General features: G+C 35.1%; 1 protein-coding gene across 1 annotated transcript; it reads right to left on the bottom strand.

Moving 5' to 3' along the window:
• Positions 1-2,841: 2,841 nt before the first annotated feature.
• Positions 2,842-18,978, bottom strand: LOC146138820 (allene oxide synthase-lipoxygenase protein-like). The gene is made up of 14 exons (XM_083393341.1): positions 18,790-18,978; positions 18,007-18,187; positions 16,943-17,071; positions 16,046-16,300; positions 15,493-15,583; positions 14,044-14,200; positions 12,832-13,086; positions 11,661-11,853; positions 9,955-10,035; positions 9,406-9,524; positions 8,000-8,119; positions 7,434-7,568; positions 6,540-6,638; positions 2,842-5,476 (listed from the first exon to the last, which is right to left on the bottom strand). The coding sequence occupies exons 1-14, from the start codon at positions 18,847-18,849 to the stop codon at positions 5,297-5,299; spliced, it is 2,055 nt and encodes a 684-aa protein (XP_083249467.1). The 5' UTR covers positions 18,850-18,978; the 3' UTR covers positions 2,842-5,296.
• Positions 18,979-19,238: the final 260 nt, after the last annotated feature.

Below are 19,238 nucleotides of genomic sequence, written 5' to 3'. Positions count from 1 at the left end.
AACGGAAAATTAGCAGTAGAAATTTACAATAACATAACAAACTCGGGTAGACTATGCACGGATCTGTCATGTAGCTTGAAAATGAATCTCATAGCTAAAAAAATCATTTCAATACCTGGTGATAATAACACAAGTGCGTATCGCAACGTCTTAATCAAGGTAATGACGATTTACTCGACCGTTTTGGCTATGAAAATCATTATAAAGCTACATTACAAACTTGCTTTGCAGTCCTATAGTTACCAAGTTAAAAACACAACTCTATCTTAAGCTCTCAATATAAAAGAAGCGTACACTTTGCATTATTACCTGTTATCCATGACCTTGTCCTGCCGAGATTCGTATAGGGCAATATGTTGCTATAAACTACTTCGTTTGTAGAAATAGAGGAACCAATACTTGGCTTAACCAAAACACTGGCGTCCTTTTGAAATCCGAGAAGGGAATAGCGCATTGGCCCGCAGCACAAAGTGTGGTTTCGCTTCAGTGAACGCTAAAAGATGTTTTGAACGCTCAATAGCAGCGCTTCTCAAACTGTTTAGCTTGCAGTACACTAAGAAAATCTTGTATTTCGCGGCACACTTTTAACAGAACACCGATACTGTAGATTAATTATACATTCGGCCTTAAAACACGACAAACTATATGTGAATATCTCAATATTATTACCTTGAAAAAGTGCGTACTCAAGTCTTAAATGCTTGCGTGTGTGCTTTGTATAGTACAAATAACCTTATTTCCAAAATTACAAAAAGTTTCGCGGCACACAGTTTGGGAATCACTGCTCAATAGTGAACTGTGGGGTTGTTTTCTTCTTATTTAAGTGTGGGTTGAGCTTTCGCGGGGATTTTACGGCTAGTTTTAACCCCACCCCTTGCGATGTTTAATCGTAAAGGGGGTTTTAGAGCTGAACACTGCCCCGGTAAAAACTGGTTGCACAATAGCTTCAGTTGTACTTTGAGGGACAATTATACTAGCCATTAAATTATACTGGCTGTCTAGCCTTGTAAAAGTTCATGACTGGGAGAAAAATTTACAAGCTATTATAAAGTCAAGTACACGGGTGGATCCAGGATTTGGGGGGGAAAGCATGAAAAGTTTACCGAATGACGTCACAAAGTTACGTAGGAATGGCTTACCTGTTGTTCTCAAGCGATAGGTCGTACCTAAAATACATATAAAGCAAGTTTAACCGCGAGAAAATAGTTGCATTTATTTCGTTGAAATTGAACAAACTTTTCAATTTAAAGGACGCCTTGGTGCTAGGCATGTCAATAGACTTTTATATGGCTAGAAATAAAGGCACTTGTAGTGTATTTTAACATAAACTGCACTTTGTATAGAGTTTTGAAAGGCGCAACCTGCCATAGTATGCATAGCGCCAGACTTGGACAACTAGATAATTCTAGTTTTCTAATTCAATGAATTAGAGCAAAATGCGGCTAATTCTAATTCTAATCTAATTAGTGAATTACTTGTGTGCTCTAATTCTAGTTTTAATCTAATTCGGATTTTACCAAAAATCCTACTTTGTCCAACGACATTTTTAGTCTCTTAGTGAAAACAAAGAATTTGAATTCAAACTTTTTGGTTGAAACGTAATTTTCACGGACTAAAAACCAAATGCTATTCTAAAATGCCTAAAAATTAGCACACACATAATTGACATGCACATTCCTATTAAAATACTTTTCGATTTAAATGTAATTGATTGTGAACAATAAAATGTAATTTTAGTTTAAATTCTAGTTCAAATTCGTTTTTTCAACAATTCGGTAATTCTAATTCTACTCTAATTTGAAAAAACTCAAAATGATCTAATTCTAATTCTAATCTAATTTCGAAAAACTGAAATTCTCTAATTTTAATTCTAATCTAATTTTAAAAAGCTAAAATAAATCTAGTTGTCCAAGTCTGCATAGCGCCTTTGGACCGGATCGATTTAATATAACGAAACAAAAGCAAAGTAAAAATGGGCGAACGTGTTTTTAGCATAGTAAAAAACGATTCGGATTTGCTAACCTTTATAATCGAAGCAACTAAATAAGTTCAATGAAACATTCACACATACGTGTGTTAATAGCTGAGATCTAGCCCTTCGAAGCTGCTTTTTGACCAACGACTACGGCTTACGTATAATTAGTACACCGAAAGCCATCGCAGACTCACCGCAGACTGCAATGGCTTTCGGTGTACCAACTAAATAAGTGTCATAAATAATTTACGGCTGTATTCTTGCACAGCCGTAAATGCAACATGCCCTCTTGTATAAATACGAACATACGTAAAAATAAAACTTGACGATTCCTACTCAGACCGAGTAATTATAATAACAGTAGCTCCACATCAGGCTATTATTCAGCAGTCTGGCAAAAAAGAATTAAAAGCGTAATACGCTATATATAACATGTTACCTGTAGAAATGGCTGAACTGGGACTACGATTTTGTCCACTTTTTCTTTTCTTTAGAAAACTGAATGATTAAGCTTCGAGGACACTGAATAATCTCCAGTTTTTGCATTTTCGTTTTTTGTTTGTTTATTTTGCCAAATAATTAAGGTTTTATGTGTATTTTGAGCATAAAGTCAAGTCAAACGACTCTTTAGACTAGATAGAGTAACAATGAACACTCATAGACAACATCTAAGATTAAGGTGGAAATGTTATGCATACTTTATAACTTTTTGTATCGGAAATGTTTACGGTTTTTTCCTTAGTAAAAACACTGATTATAAATGTATTGCATCGGGGTAATTATTTTACGTTTTTTTATTACTGAGTTTTAGATATACCTTTGTCAGCGTACAATTCAGCCCGCACTGGTTTCACTATTGCTATTTGAAGACTTTTTATATTTCGTTAAAATTTTCCGCAAGGTTGAAACACACAAGAGAAAAGGTAAAGACGCAAAATCGAATGTTCACATTAAGTACAAACGGGCGAATGAACAGAATTAAAACATGAAAAACGTCTATGGAAACGAATATAATGGGCTTGCAGATACATTGGGTGGAAATTAAAGGCCCGTCTATAAAACAATGTGTTTGTATGTAAACTATGATGTCACCATCACTACATGTGTTACGCCACAAGGCATTGAAAATGAAAATAAGTTAAACAACGGGAAATCCGAATCGACAATATGTTCGAATAAGATTGTGGAACAAAATAAGACTTGAAAAGTTAAGGAATTCGATGTGACGTCACGTCTACAATATGAATAGTGTGACGTCACAAGCTCTACAATATGAATAGTGTGACGTCACGCTTTTTCAATTTACATTTTTAGCTTTACTGAGTGTTTTAGCTTGTTTTTAACGTTTAACGTTTTGCAAAAACGTTTGTTTTGCACATCAATTATGACGTCATGTATCAATTATGACGTTATTGAACCACGGAATTCGCTGTGACGTCACTGGTTCACTCCTCTTTAGCATTACCAATTGACAAAAAAATTAAAAAAACACGATTTCAGTGAACACCAGTTATCCGACATTGTCAATCCCAGTCATAACTTTCGTTTGCAAAAAAAGACAAAAGTATAACAATGATGGGCCTGATTTGAAAACAGTGAACCACCAAAAAAAGAGAGGTAACTTTGCGGCGCAACACTTCGACACTTCAAGTTCAAACTTTAAGGATTTGTCTGTTTTTACACTTTTCGCAAGCTAAAAAGGAACAAGAACAAAATCGCATACCTAATTCGCAAATGATTCTAGCTAGATATAGCTTTAATTAAACAGGTGGTATTCGTGTTGCTATTTTTACACCAAGATACAATGCCTATAAGTTGGAACGGTCTGCTGTGTTTGGATGTAGGCAGACACGGTAAACTATAAAAGCTAGAATTTAAAACGTTGTGAACTTTTAAAAGCAAATAAGAAAGATAAGAAGGTAAAATGACACAATAAAAATCTCGCAGCAAGACCCTTATACTGCATTTTCAGAAATAGGTAAACAATTAAGAATTATTACAAGAGCTTTAGTCCAGCGGTTTACAATTCCAAAAATATATGTTTATATACTTATATATTTATATTGGAAAGCTGCGCATTTAACGAAAAGGTAAAAAGTCTAAAAATGGTTAAAAACCAACAAAGTCTAATTGCTACTGATTTAAAACTGGCATTAAATGCAGTCTTTTTATACATTTCTTTAAGCATGTTGTTTAGCAATTAAGTCAATATCTTAACCAGAGATAAAACAGTATAGCTCTACTTGGAACCGCCCTTGGTAAAAAAGTTGCCAAAAACAGCTGTCGTTTCGAAGGTTAAACTCGATTAAAAATGTCGTTTTTACTGATGAATTGCGCCACCCAGTGATCAAACGTTTACCCTTTTTCAACATTAAAGATCTCATAAACTGCATCATTTGTCGAAACAGCAATGGTCTTTCTAGGTCTGTGTAGCTTCACGTGTAAGATCGGATCAGAAAATGTGGATTCGAAATATAAAATTAGATGAGGTCGTTAAAAATGTTTATTGTTGGACCGTAGAATTGGCCAAAGTTACTGACTACAGAATCTGAATGGCTACAGTTGTGGAATACAGAACCTTAATGATCAAAGTTTAGAATACAGGATCTTAATTGTCAAAGTTGTGGCCTTCGCAGCATCTCAATTAACAAAGTTTTGATAATTTAAAATTGCCAAAGTTATGACCACAGCGTTTGAATAGCCAAACTTGTGGATAACAGCATTTAAAATTGCCAAAGTTATGACCACAGCATTTGAATAGCCAACGTTGTTGATCTGAAAAACCCAATACCGAATGTTGTTGATAACAGCTTTTTGAATTGTCAATATAGTGTGGGCCAGAGCATTTTAATTGCAGAAGTTGTGGACAAAATCATTTAAATTTCCAAAGTTGTTGGCCATAGAACCTGAATCGCCAAAGCTGTATGGCATCTCAGAAAGTTCCCAAGTCGGGTTTGAGGAAATGAAAATCGGTTTGGCCATCAAACACTAGAGTAACCAAGGTTTTGCACTACAGCATTTAAATTGCCAAATTTCTTGACCAAAGAACCTGAATGGCCAAAGCTGTATAGCATCTCAGAAAGTTCCCAAGTCGGGTTTAAGGAAATGAAAATCGGTCTGGCCATCAAACACTAGAGTAACCAAGGTTTTGTACTACAGCATTTAAATTGCCAAATTTGTTGACCAAAGAACCTGGATGGCCAAAGCTGTACAGCTGTACAGCATCTCAGAAAATTTCCAAGTCAGTTTTAAGGAGCTAAACACCCTGGTTTGGCCAGCAAACACTAGATAGAGTGTCTCCAAAAGGTGCCAGTCACTGGCCTATATTGAACAGCCGTTTGGAATGCGTTCAGGTAGTAAGTAGATGTACGGGTTCTCCAGATTGGCGTTACGGGCCTTTACTTTCTCCGAGAAATCCTTCAGTTCTTGCTGGTAAGTTCTCTGGCACTCTATGACGGCTTCCTCGCTGAACAAACGTTGCGGGTAGTTGCCGAGAAATATCTGCACGAATTTATCAGGGTATTAGTTGAACATGAATTTACTGTTGATTAGTTATAACTTTGCTGAATCAATAACGCAAAATTATAGAAGTAAGCAGTAAACTTTACAGTGTTGTAGTAACTTAAGTGAATGACTTGACTTAAGTGCACTGAAGTCACTGTTTTTAAATGACTTCACTTAAGTCTTTCTAACGAATGATTTGACTTTCTTTCCAACTAATGATTTGTTCTTTTTTTAATTACGTGTTTTCGTACAGCTTTATTATAAAATGAAGCTATTTATCTCAAGATTTGCGCGTATTTTATTAGATTGCTAAAAAACAGTCTTTTTGTTATTTTTAGTTAAATATTGCTCATAATCGAACGTGTTACCAATTTTACTAGTCTATCATTTTATGTATAACAACAGTGATCTGACTTGGAGATGGCTTACTGTAATAATACTTGACTTGTTATTTTGTGAAAATACCCCACTGGGACTTGACTTGTTTACAACACGTAAGTAAATTTTAGAAAATCATATTGATATTTCAATTGACATCTCCAGACAAGGTAATCTTGGCTACAGGTACAACTAAATTTCAATGTTTATTAATAAAGCAGGGGTTCTTAAAGTGGGGTCCGTGAAACCCCTGGGAGTACGAGGACTAGTATTATGGGGTCCATGCAGGCCTAATTGAAATATTAGTGCTTTATTTGAAAAACGAAATGTATTTTATTAATAATTTGAAAAATCTTCTTCTTTAAAGCGTTTAGACTCCATTTCAATTTCACATTTCTTACCCGAAAATAGAAGGTTTCTTAAGTTTAATTGTTTTATGACGTAATCTCTAAAAATGTCATGTCGACCGTGAACTACGTGCACCGAAAATTTTTAAGACTAAAAAAGCTTTTGGAAAAAGAAGCATTTTTGGTAAAATCCGAATTAGATTTGAACTAGAATTAGAGCACACAAGCAATTCACAAATTAGATTTGAATTAGAACAAGCTGTTTTTTGCTCTTATTCATTGAATTAAAAAACTAGAACTATCTATAGTTGTACAAGTCAGAAGGAGATACTTACCTCACAATCAGAGAATTGCGAGAGAATGTAGCCGAAGGCGACGTAGACCCCACAAGTTCGTGTTCCTGGAAGGGAACTCACTATACGCTTCATCGAACCCTGGGGAGTTAAATCATTTTAGATTGAATTAGATTAGATTAGAATTACCAAATTCTTAAAAAAACAGGTTTCAGGTATAATTTTTAATAGAATTACATTTAATTTATTAACAATCGATTTAGTTTAAATCACAAACTATTCTAATAAGAATGTGAACGGTAAATATGTGTGCTATAAATGTTTTGCCTTTTAGCATAGCTTATGCTTTTCGGGCTGTAAAATGACCTACAAATCGATCCGACTAAAGAGTTTGAATTCAAATTCTTTGTTTTGACTGAGAAACTAAAATGCAGTTGGACAAAGTAGCATATTCGGTAAAATCCGAATTAAATTATAACTACAATTGGAGCACACGAGCAATTCACAAATTAGTAATAATTAGATTTGCCACTTTTTGCCCGAATTCATTAAATTAGAGAAGAGGAAATATCTAGTTATCCAATTTTGCGTGAATGCTACGGCGTGTGTTTTCGTGCTACAAGAATTAGAAATACAGAATTGTATAGTTGTTTTTTATAAGAATGTGTCAAACCGTTTCCGCTCGCGTTGGACGCACCAAGATTGTCAATAATATCATTTGGTTACGTATTTATTTTATTACCATTACGCATTTCTGAGTTTTTACCTAAGACCGTTATTTAAATTGTGTCCGTTAGCAAACCGCTCCCTTCATGTCAGTAAAGTCATCGTAAAAGGATTGGGAATTTTCGGCCCATATCTGTTTTTGCTAGTTTTATGTTATATTCAGAAAACTTTTGCAGCATTTTGTTAAAATTCTCTTTAACCCAGCCTTACCTCTCCCTTTGCGTGCGGAGGAAGCATCATTCCACCAGGAGCACTTGGCACGTACTTGTAAGTGTCGAACTGGCCGAAGTTGACGGCCGCGTGTTGTACTGAGCTCGTGTACATGACAGTAAGACAGATCGTATGCTGTACGAAAACGAGCGTCGGATTGGTTAGAGCAGTGGTTCTCAACCGGGCTGCCGCGGCACTTATAGGCTGCCATTTTTTTAGCACTCTATGCTGCCATTTTTTTTAGTCAAGGGCTTGAGAAACATTTTAAATTATTTAGGAATCAAATTTTTACTCTATTGGTGAGCCTCTTACAATTTTTTACGTACAATAAAAGTGCCGAAACTTAAAAGGTTTTTTCTACCTCCGGTTTAGGCAATTGGCCACGAATCCCCAATATGTCAGCTTTTTTTTTTTTAAATAATAGCAAAAAAAACACCCATTTTTACAGCCAACTTTGTTTGATTTTAGAAAACGGGAATTTTGTTTCCCGAAAGACAACGCTGTAGGTCTGACACATTATTGACCTCGTTTCGGATCATTTTAATTATTTTAATTTATTTTTTTACCAAAGTTTCAAAGTCGTCGAGGTGATCAGGCACGCCCCTAGTGTCACCATCCTGCCAAGCAATTCCTTCAAGCGCGAAATCCCGGATCATTTCTTGAAGTTCATAATCGTCAACAACGTCCTATGAAAAAACGTATTTTTATGGTAAAAATGAAACTAATCTTTACATAAGTTTTTTTTTTACATTTTTATTTTTTTAGAATTTAAAAAAAGAGAAAAAATATTGACTGACAATAATGTATTCTGATAACTTTGCTTCAAAAAGTGAAAAAAAATATTTTCAGAGTAAAAATGAGATTTAGGTAAATACGTTTTGTTAAAAATATGCACGAAAGGAGGTAAAAATAAAAATAGTCTATATATTGCAAGTTCTTTTTTACCCTTTTTAGTTTTAATTTAAAAACGAGAAAGACTATTGACTAACAATAGCGTATTCTGATAACTTTGCTTTGAAAGTGAAAAAAGGAATTTGAGAGTAAAAAGAGGTAAAAGTAACGATGTTATGTTAAAATATGCCGGAAAGTAGATAAAACAACAAAATCTAGGCATAAATATTGCCGTATTAACTGATAAACAGGGTAATTTTTTGTTGTTGTGAACGCGAATAAATGTTTTGTCCAAAAGCATGATGACAAAGTTGCTCACAGCATGTAACCGTGAGACAAAAGTTAACAGAATTCAGTAATTGCTATTAGTTTTTTTTTAATTCATAGCTTTTAAGATATAAAACTGGATTGCTCAAGGTATTTTTAGTGAAATCGAAAACAGAATAAATGCCATAGTTGACATAAATTTTTTTTTTGTTTAATTATTTTTTTATTTTTATTTTTTTTTAATTATTTTTTTAACCGCATTTACCACCATAATTTTTTTTTTTTTTTATTATTTTTTTATGTTAATTTTTTTTAATTATTTTTTTAACCGCATTTGCCACCATTAAATAAAATAAATTCAAAGACTATTTAAAAAAATTTGGGTTTTTCAACACAGCATTGAAAAAACATAATGGTCTCATATTTAAGATTACCATTTTTTCCATTGCTAATATATTCCTTTTACAATGGGATATGTTTTGACACATTATCCTAACGCAATGGTTCTCAACCGGGATGCCGCGGCGCCCTGGTGTGCCATTTCTAATGCTCAAGGGTGCCGATAAGTATTTGAGAATTTTTAAGAATCTGATTTTTGTTTAATTGGTAAGCTTCTTCATACAACTACTTGTGTAGCATTAGGGACCATAATGTCGAATGACATTTCGCTACATGTTTTAAGTTGATTATGGTGTTTCAGTTCCATTTTTGGTGACATTTCAGTAAAATATTCAACGAAAATTCCACTCGGGGCGCCGAAAATCTAAGCCGTAAAAGGTTGAGAATCACTGACCTAACGTTTCAATATAGATACCTGATCGGTCTTGTAGTAAAGGCGCAGGACTCCAGTAACAAATCGTCCCATAATTTCCCAAAGAGCAAGGGCGTCTTCTCTGTAATAATAGTTTGGCAAAAGGTCCGGGTCATCAAGACCTGAAAGCACAATATGTTTTTATTGCTCTTTCCTAAATCAACCAAACTCACTCGTATAGTTAACTTTTAAAGCGTTTGTAAACAAGTATCACACATATACGTGTACAGCAACTGTGATTTATCTCTTAAGATGTTTTTTGATAATAATCTACGATAACGTCTTACCTATAATTAGTACACAGAAAGCCATCACATATAAGCCTAAAGTAAAACAGCTAGCCTGTAGTGAGGTTTCGACTCAAAACCTTTTTGTGAAAGAGTTCTAAAATGCGAAATAAAAAGCAAATATGCCATAGTGTGCAAACTGAAAAAACCGTCAAGTTTAAACCTATGTCATTATAGCCAATACTGTTTGATTTGAGTGCTATTCAGTTCATTCACAACAAACAGCTTGTTTGGCTAAAATAAAAATACTTTACAATAAACCAACCGAGTTTTTTTAGGTACTTTGGTATGACGAGATCTTCGAAGTGAAACGTCTTGTACGATTTTCTCGCTAATTCCGTGGCGGCTGAAAGAAAATGAACATTGGAATTTAAAAAGAGTACAACAACAGCCTGAGTAACAGTATGCATTTTCTGAATAATTTCAACTCGTTTGCGAGTATTATTTTACTTAAACTCTGTGGTTTTGGAGCAAAATGGTTGGAGGTTGTAGTAAGACGTAGAAAGAATATCAATGCCCATACAGAAGTAGGTGTCATTTTGTTAACATTTCGAATATCACTTTTTAATTGTGTAAAGAGATAATCGAAAAGTTCTCTAAAAGATATATTCGAAAGTTGAAAATACTGCATACTTCTGTATGGGCTTAATTGATATTCTTACTACGGCTTTGTTTCAATAAGCGAAATTATCTGGTCGAAAAAAGTAAAAGTTTTAAAGCTGTAATGTGAAGATTCGGCAAAAATTCCAGGTTGAATGTCTTTGCAATAGCATCACTCGCACTTCTGGAGTTTTTTGGAAAACTAAAGTGTTACACATGCGCAAATGACTGATGTCATGGCAGGAATAATAATAAAAATCGCTGTTCATAACGTTGCACGTCGAAAAACAGATAGGTAAAAACCATGACATTTTTTTTTAATTTAACAATCCGCTAAACAACCAATACAGTTATCGGTGCCGTTAAGATACTAATCTACAGTTGCTTTTTGTCGCTCGTTAAAAACATTTTTAGGAGAAAAATGAATGATAAGATAAAATTGGTAAAAATATAAAAAGATCGCAGTAACTTAAACTGCTAATTCTACCAAAAACATTATTTTTTTACCAATTTTTTTATAGTACTTTTAAACTTTCCGGTATTGGGTAAGCAGTAGTTAAATGTTTAATTATTTACTGCCCCAAAAAGGAAAAAAGGGCAGAATCCTACTGAATCAGACAAGACTCTGCAGGGAGAAAACTTACCTTATTTAAATGGAATCCCACTTAAACTAACTTGATTTAGTATTTCATTTTTCTCTCTTTTTTTTGTTATAACTAAAAGAAAGTATGAGTAAAGTAGAGGGCAAAGGGGTAGTGGCTTCTTCTTCCCATTGGCCAAAGAGGAGTCCGGGAAAAGTGTTGTCAGTAATGGTTCAGGCCCAGTCCTCAGGACAACCATTCCCAAAAGGAAGACGCCACTTGGAGGTAGGGCCCAAGTTAAACTGCGCTTCGGCAGAAGCTTAACATTATTGCCTTTTTGGGTTGTGGTGTTAGTAATAATTTAAGTGTCAGTATAAGCAATAATTTTAGTATTTTACTGGCCAAAAGAAAACAGGTGTTACCCAGGAAAAAAATGCCAGGACACAAACCCACAGTGATCTGGTTGAAGACCATCGTCAGGTAATTTAAACTGCTCATGTTAAAAAAAAAATCATTTTTTAAGACAGTATCGTACTTGTATATTTGAAATTCCCGGGTTCTTACTCACATGTTTACTTATTTACTTATTTTAATATTTAGTTGTTTACTACCCCAACAATGGAAAAAAAGGCAGGATCCTATTGAATGAGGCAGGACTCTACAGGGAGCAAACATACCCTATTCAAATAGAATCAAACTTAAACTAACTTAAACTGCTAATCTTACCGAAAAATATTTTTTAATGACAGTATTGTACATGTATATTAAAAATTTCCAGGGTCTTACTCACATATGGCCAGCGCCTTGTTTGCTTTGCCGCTAGGGGGCAGTAGGTTTTGTCGAGCGTCAATGTTGATTGCTGCCACAAACTTAAGGTGAGGTCGCAGCAGCTTGTAGATCGGATGACAGCGCGGTAAGCATCGGAACATAGAGATTGCTACCGTCTCCGTGACCCCATGAGTGCGCAGAAAATGCACGACCCACTGATAAAAACAAAGTCTTTTACTATAACGTAGTAAGAATGTCAAACCTATACAAAAGTATAGGTATTATTTTGAATGTTTCGAATAACTCAACTCAACATAATAAAGAGTTTCGAAACGTTTAAAATTCTACCCACTTCTGCATAGGGTTTAATACTCTTTCTACATCTTTCTACAGTATTTCACTATTTTTTGTGAAAACCATCATTTTATTCTAAAACTTGATAACATCGGCTGAAATTTATTATAAACTTTAATTTTATACTAAAATTTATGGAAACTCTAAATATGCACTTAAATATATAGCACACTTCCAATGCCATTTTAATTATTTTTTTTATTAAAAAAACTTGTGACAATAAGTGGCATTTAAGTGGTTATTACGGATACTTTGGGCTAAATATGTAGAATTTATTAAAATTGAGACGCGTCATAAACGACGCCAACAAGCCAGTCAAAATTTAAGAAACCTGCGTTGAAGTACTGACTGTGTGAATTGAATTCGAAAAAAAAGCGCGTTAGCAGTATTGTGAAACTAACCAGACTTTAGTTAAAGAAAAAAAGAACATGTCTTTAGTAAAACCAGGGGTTCCTAAACTTTTTTACCGCGGACCCCACATTTTTTTTGATTTACGTGGACCACACTAGGCCAAAAAAAATTAAGAATGATGTCATTAATTGACGTCACAATACAAATAGACTTCATAGATCTGCTGATTTCGGTTTAAAAATATGTAAGTGAAATGGAGCATAAATATATTCAGTGCAAATCTGTTTTATTTTTAATTCAACTGTTGTCAATAAAAAATTGATTAGTTCTTAAACTAATATTTCAATTGGGCGTTTATGGGTCCCCTAGAACTAGTTCGCGTACCCCCAAGGGGTCCATGGACCCCAGTTTAAAAAACCCTGAGTTAAACAAAAGGCTGACAAAAAATCCGTTAATACCGTCTAAACAAAAAACAAAAGTCAACCGACCTGATGGTAATTTCCCTCCGCGCATCGATAGTACATCTTGGCGAGCAACCAGTCGTGATACTCGTCGCGCGACGTAAACAGGTAATTGCGGTCTCCGGGCACCAGCTGCATTGCTATAGGCACGAAGCGCTTGTCCTCCCTCACGTAGAACATGCCGATGGCGTTGGCACAGTATAGCTGCTCGCCATTTCCGTCCTTATTTCGACCCACGCCGCTTAGAAGCGTGTTGTAATCCCCCACATAGATTCGCCCGGCCTGGAGAAAAATTGAAAATTAGGATTTTTGTCAATATGACGTCATAAGATAAAAATGCCGTTGCCTTCGAAAAGGCTCTGAGCCTCTGTAGTGCAACTAAAAATGGGATTTAGTATTTTGGCCCTTTGACCAGAGTTGGACACTAGATTTGCTTTAGCTTTTTTAAATTAAAAATCAAAATTAGAGCATTTTAGTTTTTTCCAAATTAGATTAGAAATAAAAAATTAGAGCATTTTAGTTTTTTTTCCAAATTAGATTAGAATTAGATCATTTTGAGTTTTCTCAAATTAGATTAGAATTAGAATTACCGAATTCCTAAAAAATCAAATTTCAACTAGAATTTGAATTAGAATTACATTTAACTATTCACAATCAATTTGATTTAAGTCGCAAATTATTCTAATAAATATGTGAATGGTAAATGGGTGTGTGCTAATTTTGATGCTTTTTTATGCTCTTTATGCTGTAAATATTGCACGCAAGTCGTTCCAACCAGAAAATTTGAATTGAAATTCTGTGCTTTAACTGAGAGACTAAAAATGCCGTTGGCAAAGCAGAGCATTTTTGGTAAAATCCGAATTAGATTAGAAGTAGTATTAGAGCACACAGGCAATCCACAACTAGACAGGTGTAAAAAGTTTTAGATTTTTTAGTCTTATTGAAAACTTGAAATTGTGAACGAGGGGCCAATACGAACACGCACTTAGACCTTGTGTGACGGTCTATGTCTTACAACCTTGAGATATCCGCTTTGAACTTGATTAGAAAACAGTGTATGAATTTTTCGTTTTTAATTCAATCCAAAAATTGATTGTACGAAAATAAACTGTTTTTATCGGCGTATTTTAGGGCTTTAGCCATACAAATGTTCTTGTATCTGCTGGTAAAGTCAAATGCAGTAAGAGTGCATTTAACCAAAACCAACATTATCAACAACCGTTTCGTCTTTCCTTTTACCTGCATTTCCTCTTCCAGCGTTCGTCCTGTTCGCAGGGCATGTGTTACGTCACCATTGGTGACGTCAAAGCCATCGGGTAGCTCGTAGCATCGGTAGAATCCATGAGGACTGATCCCGTTCAGAACCAGTTCGCCCATTCCCTCGTCCGTCTTCCAACTGGTTTAAAAGTAAAGGCTTATTGCAGACTTGGACAACTAGATTTATTTGGGCTTTTTAAAATAGATTACAATTAAAATTAGAGCATTTCAGTTTTTCCAAATTAGATAAGAATTAGAATTACCGATTCTTGAAAACCACAAGTTAAATTAGAATTTGAACTAGAATTACATTTAGATATTCACAATCATTTTCATTTAAATCGCAATTTATTCTCATAAGTACTTATAAGAATGTGATTGGTTTATATTTGTATGTTGATGTTATTTTTCTAGCATAGCATATGGTTTTAGATTTAACTAGAATTATTAGATTAACTAGAATTAAAGCACACAAGCAATTTAAAAAATAGATTAGAATTAGAATTAGTCGCATTTTGCTCTAATTTATTGAATTAGAAAACTAGAATTATCTATTTGTCCAAGTCTGCCTTATTATGAGTGTGACGAAACAATGGCGGTAAACAAGTGATTTGAAAATTTACAATAAGTGGTTTAGATCAGTGGTTCTCATAGATGTGGTGACTTAAGTCAATGACTTGACTTGACTTAAGTGCACTTAAGTCACTATATTCAGATGAATTGACTTGACTTAGGCCTAGGAACAAATAACTTGGGTTGAAATTAAATGTGCTTTCATTAGGCATTTTTGTTTGAAAAATCTTATTTTTGCACATAAAACTATTTTCTTGCGAAATGTTGCGCTTTTGTTGTTTTTGGCTGGGTTATTGATCAATCAAACGAATTTAACAGTTTCAATAGTTTAACGTATAATTTTGTATGACAAGGACTTGACTTGTTATTTGCTAAATAAGACTTGACTTGGACTTTAGTTGTTTTCCAAATTACTTAACTAGGACTTAAGTCATTTCAAAGTAACTTGTTTACAAGCCTGGAAAATACTATTATCCCCTGGAAGGTACATTCGAAATAATTGTCCCCCCTCACAAAATGCAAGAATTGATTGTGATTTCTTGTAAAAAAAAATCTATCAATCAATGAAAAAAGATTTTCGGTTAAGGAAGAAATCGAACAAAACTTTTCCCAAACGGTTCGCAAGAACAAAAAGTTTAAAGTTAAAGAATATTTACTTCTTGTTGTTTTGCTTTTTTTGTCAGTGTTGTGATGACTTTTGAGTTGTGACTTGGGTACGGTAAAGACACTGTTTTTTTCAAGACTCTGGTGATTTTAAGAAAATTTAGGTATTTTGAAAGAAATTACTTCGGGGTGAAGTTATTTGAAAAGTAAAATGACTTAACGTTGCAAAAGTTATATTTTTGTGATCGAACTCACTCCTTCGTAGCGTTGGGTTTTGCGTGGGGCAGGTTGTGCGTCTTGTAAAGCCGGTGATAGTCGTCAACGTGCTTCAGCGGGAAAAGGTAGCCTAAAAAATAACGGTTTATTTGACCTTCACAAGCAAATGCGTAAAGTGGTATTTTGCATATAAACAAATGCCATCAAAAGTAAAGTTTGGAAAACCGTAAAGCTCCATCAATAGTAGATTAGTCAATAGAGGACGATACAAGATAGGGCTTGCGTTTGTATCACGCGATCACATATATTTGCTGATCGTCCTCTATTGAGGCGGGTGCGACGTAATTATTCTTGAAAAGATGCGAGAAATATTTTTTTAACTCGAAATGGAAACCAATTCATCATCAAAAAAAAACACACAAAAAAGAAGTGTTGTTTTATTCTATCCGAGAAACTATATATCTAAAAAAACAATAATACTAACAACAACAACAACAATAAAAATAATTTTTAAAAAGCAAAACAACAAATTCAAAAAATATACAAAATTTCCAGAAAAAAAATATTTTTTTATATTTTCAGCTGAACTTACTTGCCAGCCTTTGCATCAAAGAAAACGCAAGCGCGGAATATCGGGAGCTCTGTAGCTGGTTATTTCGGAGCTCGTCCCTTTTAAAGAACTGCGGGAGTTCGTCATACTCCCGGCACCCCAGGATCCGATTCAGGCCCCAGGCGATGTCACCCTCTTCGGGGGTATCACACCACGCGAAGATGATCTTGTTCCTGGCCTTCTCCTCTTCGCAGAGCTTACGGACTTCCTTGGAGGTGATCCTCTGCGGGAGCATTCCTGGAGAAAGAGGAATGAAACACAGGTAGGAATAAGACCAATATAGCACCATATCTAATAGTCGTAATACCGCCTGAATCGAAATAAGACCCCTTTTACCTAACCCCAAACCCCACCCCTATCTTCATTACTGATCGGCCTCGTGACATATTAACTGAAAGATCATACAGGTTCGTACCGAAACGTATTAAACGTATTAATCATGATGATGCCGATCAAGCTACATGACAGATCAGTACATAGTGTACCCAAAACGATTCACTTGTAATTGTGCACTACACCGAACAATATCTCCAGGTTTCCTAAAGTTGCCCTTAGACGTAACCTTAAGACGTCATCGCTGATAATTCTAATGCGTTCCGGAAAACAAATGAATTAAAAAAAAAGAATAAAAATATGAAAAAAAATAATTCATTGTTTTGGTAAAAGAAAAAAATGTTCTACTGTCACTTCTGGCAAAACTTTGCTCCCTGTTAGTTAAACAAAGTCGTTCCGTTATGGAGTAAATTTTGTGACGTCATGTGGAAAAATTTTAATAGAAAATTTCACAGTATCGTTAACAAAATAATTTACTTTCACCTAGAAAACCATTCTACTTTCGCCCATAAAATTATTTTACTTTAACCCCTAGTTCGGACAAACCTTCGCCCCTCGTCAGCTCGACGAAGTCTTCAATCCAGTCGTAGATGGGGAAGTCGGCTTTCTGGTCTCCCAGGGTCACGCTTATGATGGATACCAGCCATTCGTCCATATGAGAGTCGTGGCCCAACTCTGCAAAACAAACCACAGTTTTGTGATAGTGTAAGTCAGAACTGCGGCCTTGGGTTCATCTTTTAAGAAGAGTCCGACCAGAGTGGCTTTTAACCGATTTCGCAGCCCCGATCCGTTGATATGCGTGTTATTAGTGTTGCTTCAGATGTAACTTTTTCACGTTACGTTATGACGTAACTCTTTGACGAAATCCTTGAAAAAAGCCCTAAAGAAAAATCCTCAAAATGCGGGAAAAGGGGATAGAGACTAAGGAAAAATTAGGGTTAATTACGACAAGTTAGCAAATGTTAAGAACCACCGATTTAACCCAACGAATTTTTCTGTTTGTAACGTGTCTCTGAAAAGACCAAAGGCCTCTCAAAATTCCGCGGCGATGAATTGGATTTCTTACGTTTATGTACTTAAAATTTACTTGATTCTTTTAAAACCCAATCAAATTCACGCATTTTTATCAGTTGCTATGGGAGGGACCGGACAAAATTAGCTGTTTCAAGTTCTTTCCCACCCACCCCATCATGAGGCTACATGAACAACCAGTTTGTGGTTGTAAAATATCATAAAGCAGGGGTTCTTAAACTTTTTTACCAGGGACCCCAAAATAACTATTTTGCTTCGCATGGACCACGTTAAAGAAGACATTTTTAAAGATGACGTCGTAAATTTACGTCACAATACAAATGAACTTTATCAATCTGTTTTTTTCGTTCTGAAAATGTTAGAGTGAATAGTATACATTCAGATTAAAAGTGTTTTATTTTTTAATAAACTCTTTTTCTTTGAAAATTTAAATACTTCTTAGTTATACTCTAATCTCTCAATTATGCTCTCATGGATTCCCCAAAACTAGTTCACGTACCCCCAAGGGGTTCATTAGCCCCAGTTTAAGGACCCCTGCCATAGAGGGAACAAAAGCAGCAGTCAGTTTTCAAACTCACTGATGCGTACGATCAGGGGAAGTCCCACGTTTTTGGCGCTCAAGTTGAAAACGCTGACGTCACCGCGATCGTAGTCGTCCAAGTTCTTGAGCTCGATCCAGCCGGTGCTGTCGCCCGCGACGCCCACCATCTCGATGAACACGTCCGAAACTGTTCCCGCTTCCGAGTCCGCATCGTCTGTCTATGTGTGACGTAACAAGGGCAACGTTCAAATCAAAACAAAACCAAGCAAACTCGGTCGTGAGACTTGCAACAAGCAAGCAGTGTTGTAAACAAGTCATTTTTTGAAATAAATGAAGTCCCAGTCAAGTCATTTCACTCATTTGTGAAATGACTAAGTCCAAGTCAAGTCTTTTGTGAAATGACTTAAGTCCAAGTCAAGTCTTTTGTGAAATGACTTAAGTCCAAGTCAAGTCTTTTTTAATAAATCACAAGTCAAGTTCGTTTTATAAAAATCAAACGCTGAGTTACTAAAATTGGGAAACTCGCTTGATTACGAGCAATAGCTCAAATAAAATGTAGACTTCAGTCAAGTCAAGTAATTTGAAAACAGTGACTAAGTGCACTACAGTCATGTCATTGACTTTAGTCATTACAACACGGTAACGTTCAAATGTAAAAAAGTATTGCAAGAAAAGCTAAACTTTGTAAATAGTTTGTTCACAAGTCTATTTTAGTCATAAAACCCTTCTAGGGTTAAGTGCTGGTTACACATAAAGCCTAATTGGGAGAACTCTTGTTTAATTTGTATTTCTTTCTGCAGTAAACCTCCACTTCACTTACCCTGATTAGAACGCTGTAGGTTACGTACTCTGTGTTGTTTGAGTTCGATTCACTTGACATTGCCGTCAGCTAATTAAGCAAAACCAATCTGCTATTTGCTGCAACGCAAAATCACAAGAAGAAAGTAGTATCAAGGTGATAAGACGAAGCGAAACTTTATCAAAATGAAATATATTTAAAAAGTTTTCGGAGAAAAAAAAGCTTAAAACAAATACACAAAATAACTTTCCGGTTTATATCCTGTTAAAAAGGTTTAGTCCAGGGGTGTCCAACTCAAACATGCCGGCGTACCAATTTTGATCTTATAACTTCTTCCCGTGCCTTAGTTTAGTAATTTTTTTTTTGTAATATTAAAAGGTTTTATAGCACATGAAAAAGATTTCCTGACTTTATCAAGCAAACCATTAGGGGAGTGGTCGGCATAGTATGATGTAAAACATACTATAAAA

The sequence above is a fragment of the Ascidiella aspersa genome, chromosome 7 (assembly GCF_963924565.1).
Source record: "Ascidiella aspersa chromosome 7, kaAscAspe10.2, whole genome shotgun sequence".
Lineage (NCBI taxonomy): Eukaryota > Metazoa > Chordata > Ascidiacea > Phlebobranchia > Ascidiidae > Ascidiella > Ascidiella aspersa.
This window is presented reverse-complemented; position numbering and strand designations above follow the sequence as displayed.

Bases quoted from the DNA above. Each gene is read 5' to 3' on its own strand.
- LOC146138820 (XM_083393341.1), bottom strand. From the start codon at position 18,849: ATGTCAAGTGAATCGAACTCAAACAACACAGAGTACGTAACCTACAGC. The intron at 13,087-14,043 runs GTAAAAGGAAAG...ATTTTTCTCCAG, and splicing joins CGCTGGAAGAGGAAATGCAG to GCCGGGCGAATCTATGTGGG. The intron at 5,477-6,539 runs GTAAGTATCTCC...AAATTCGTGCAG, and splicing joins CGCAATTCTCTGATTGTGAG to ATATTTCTCGGCAACTACCC.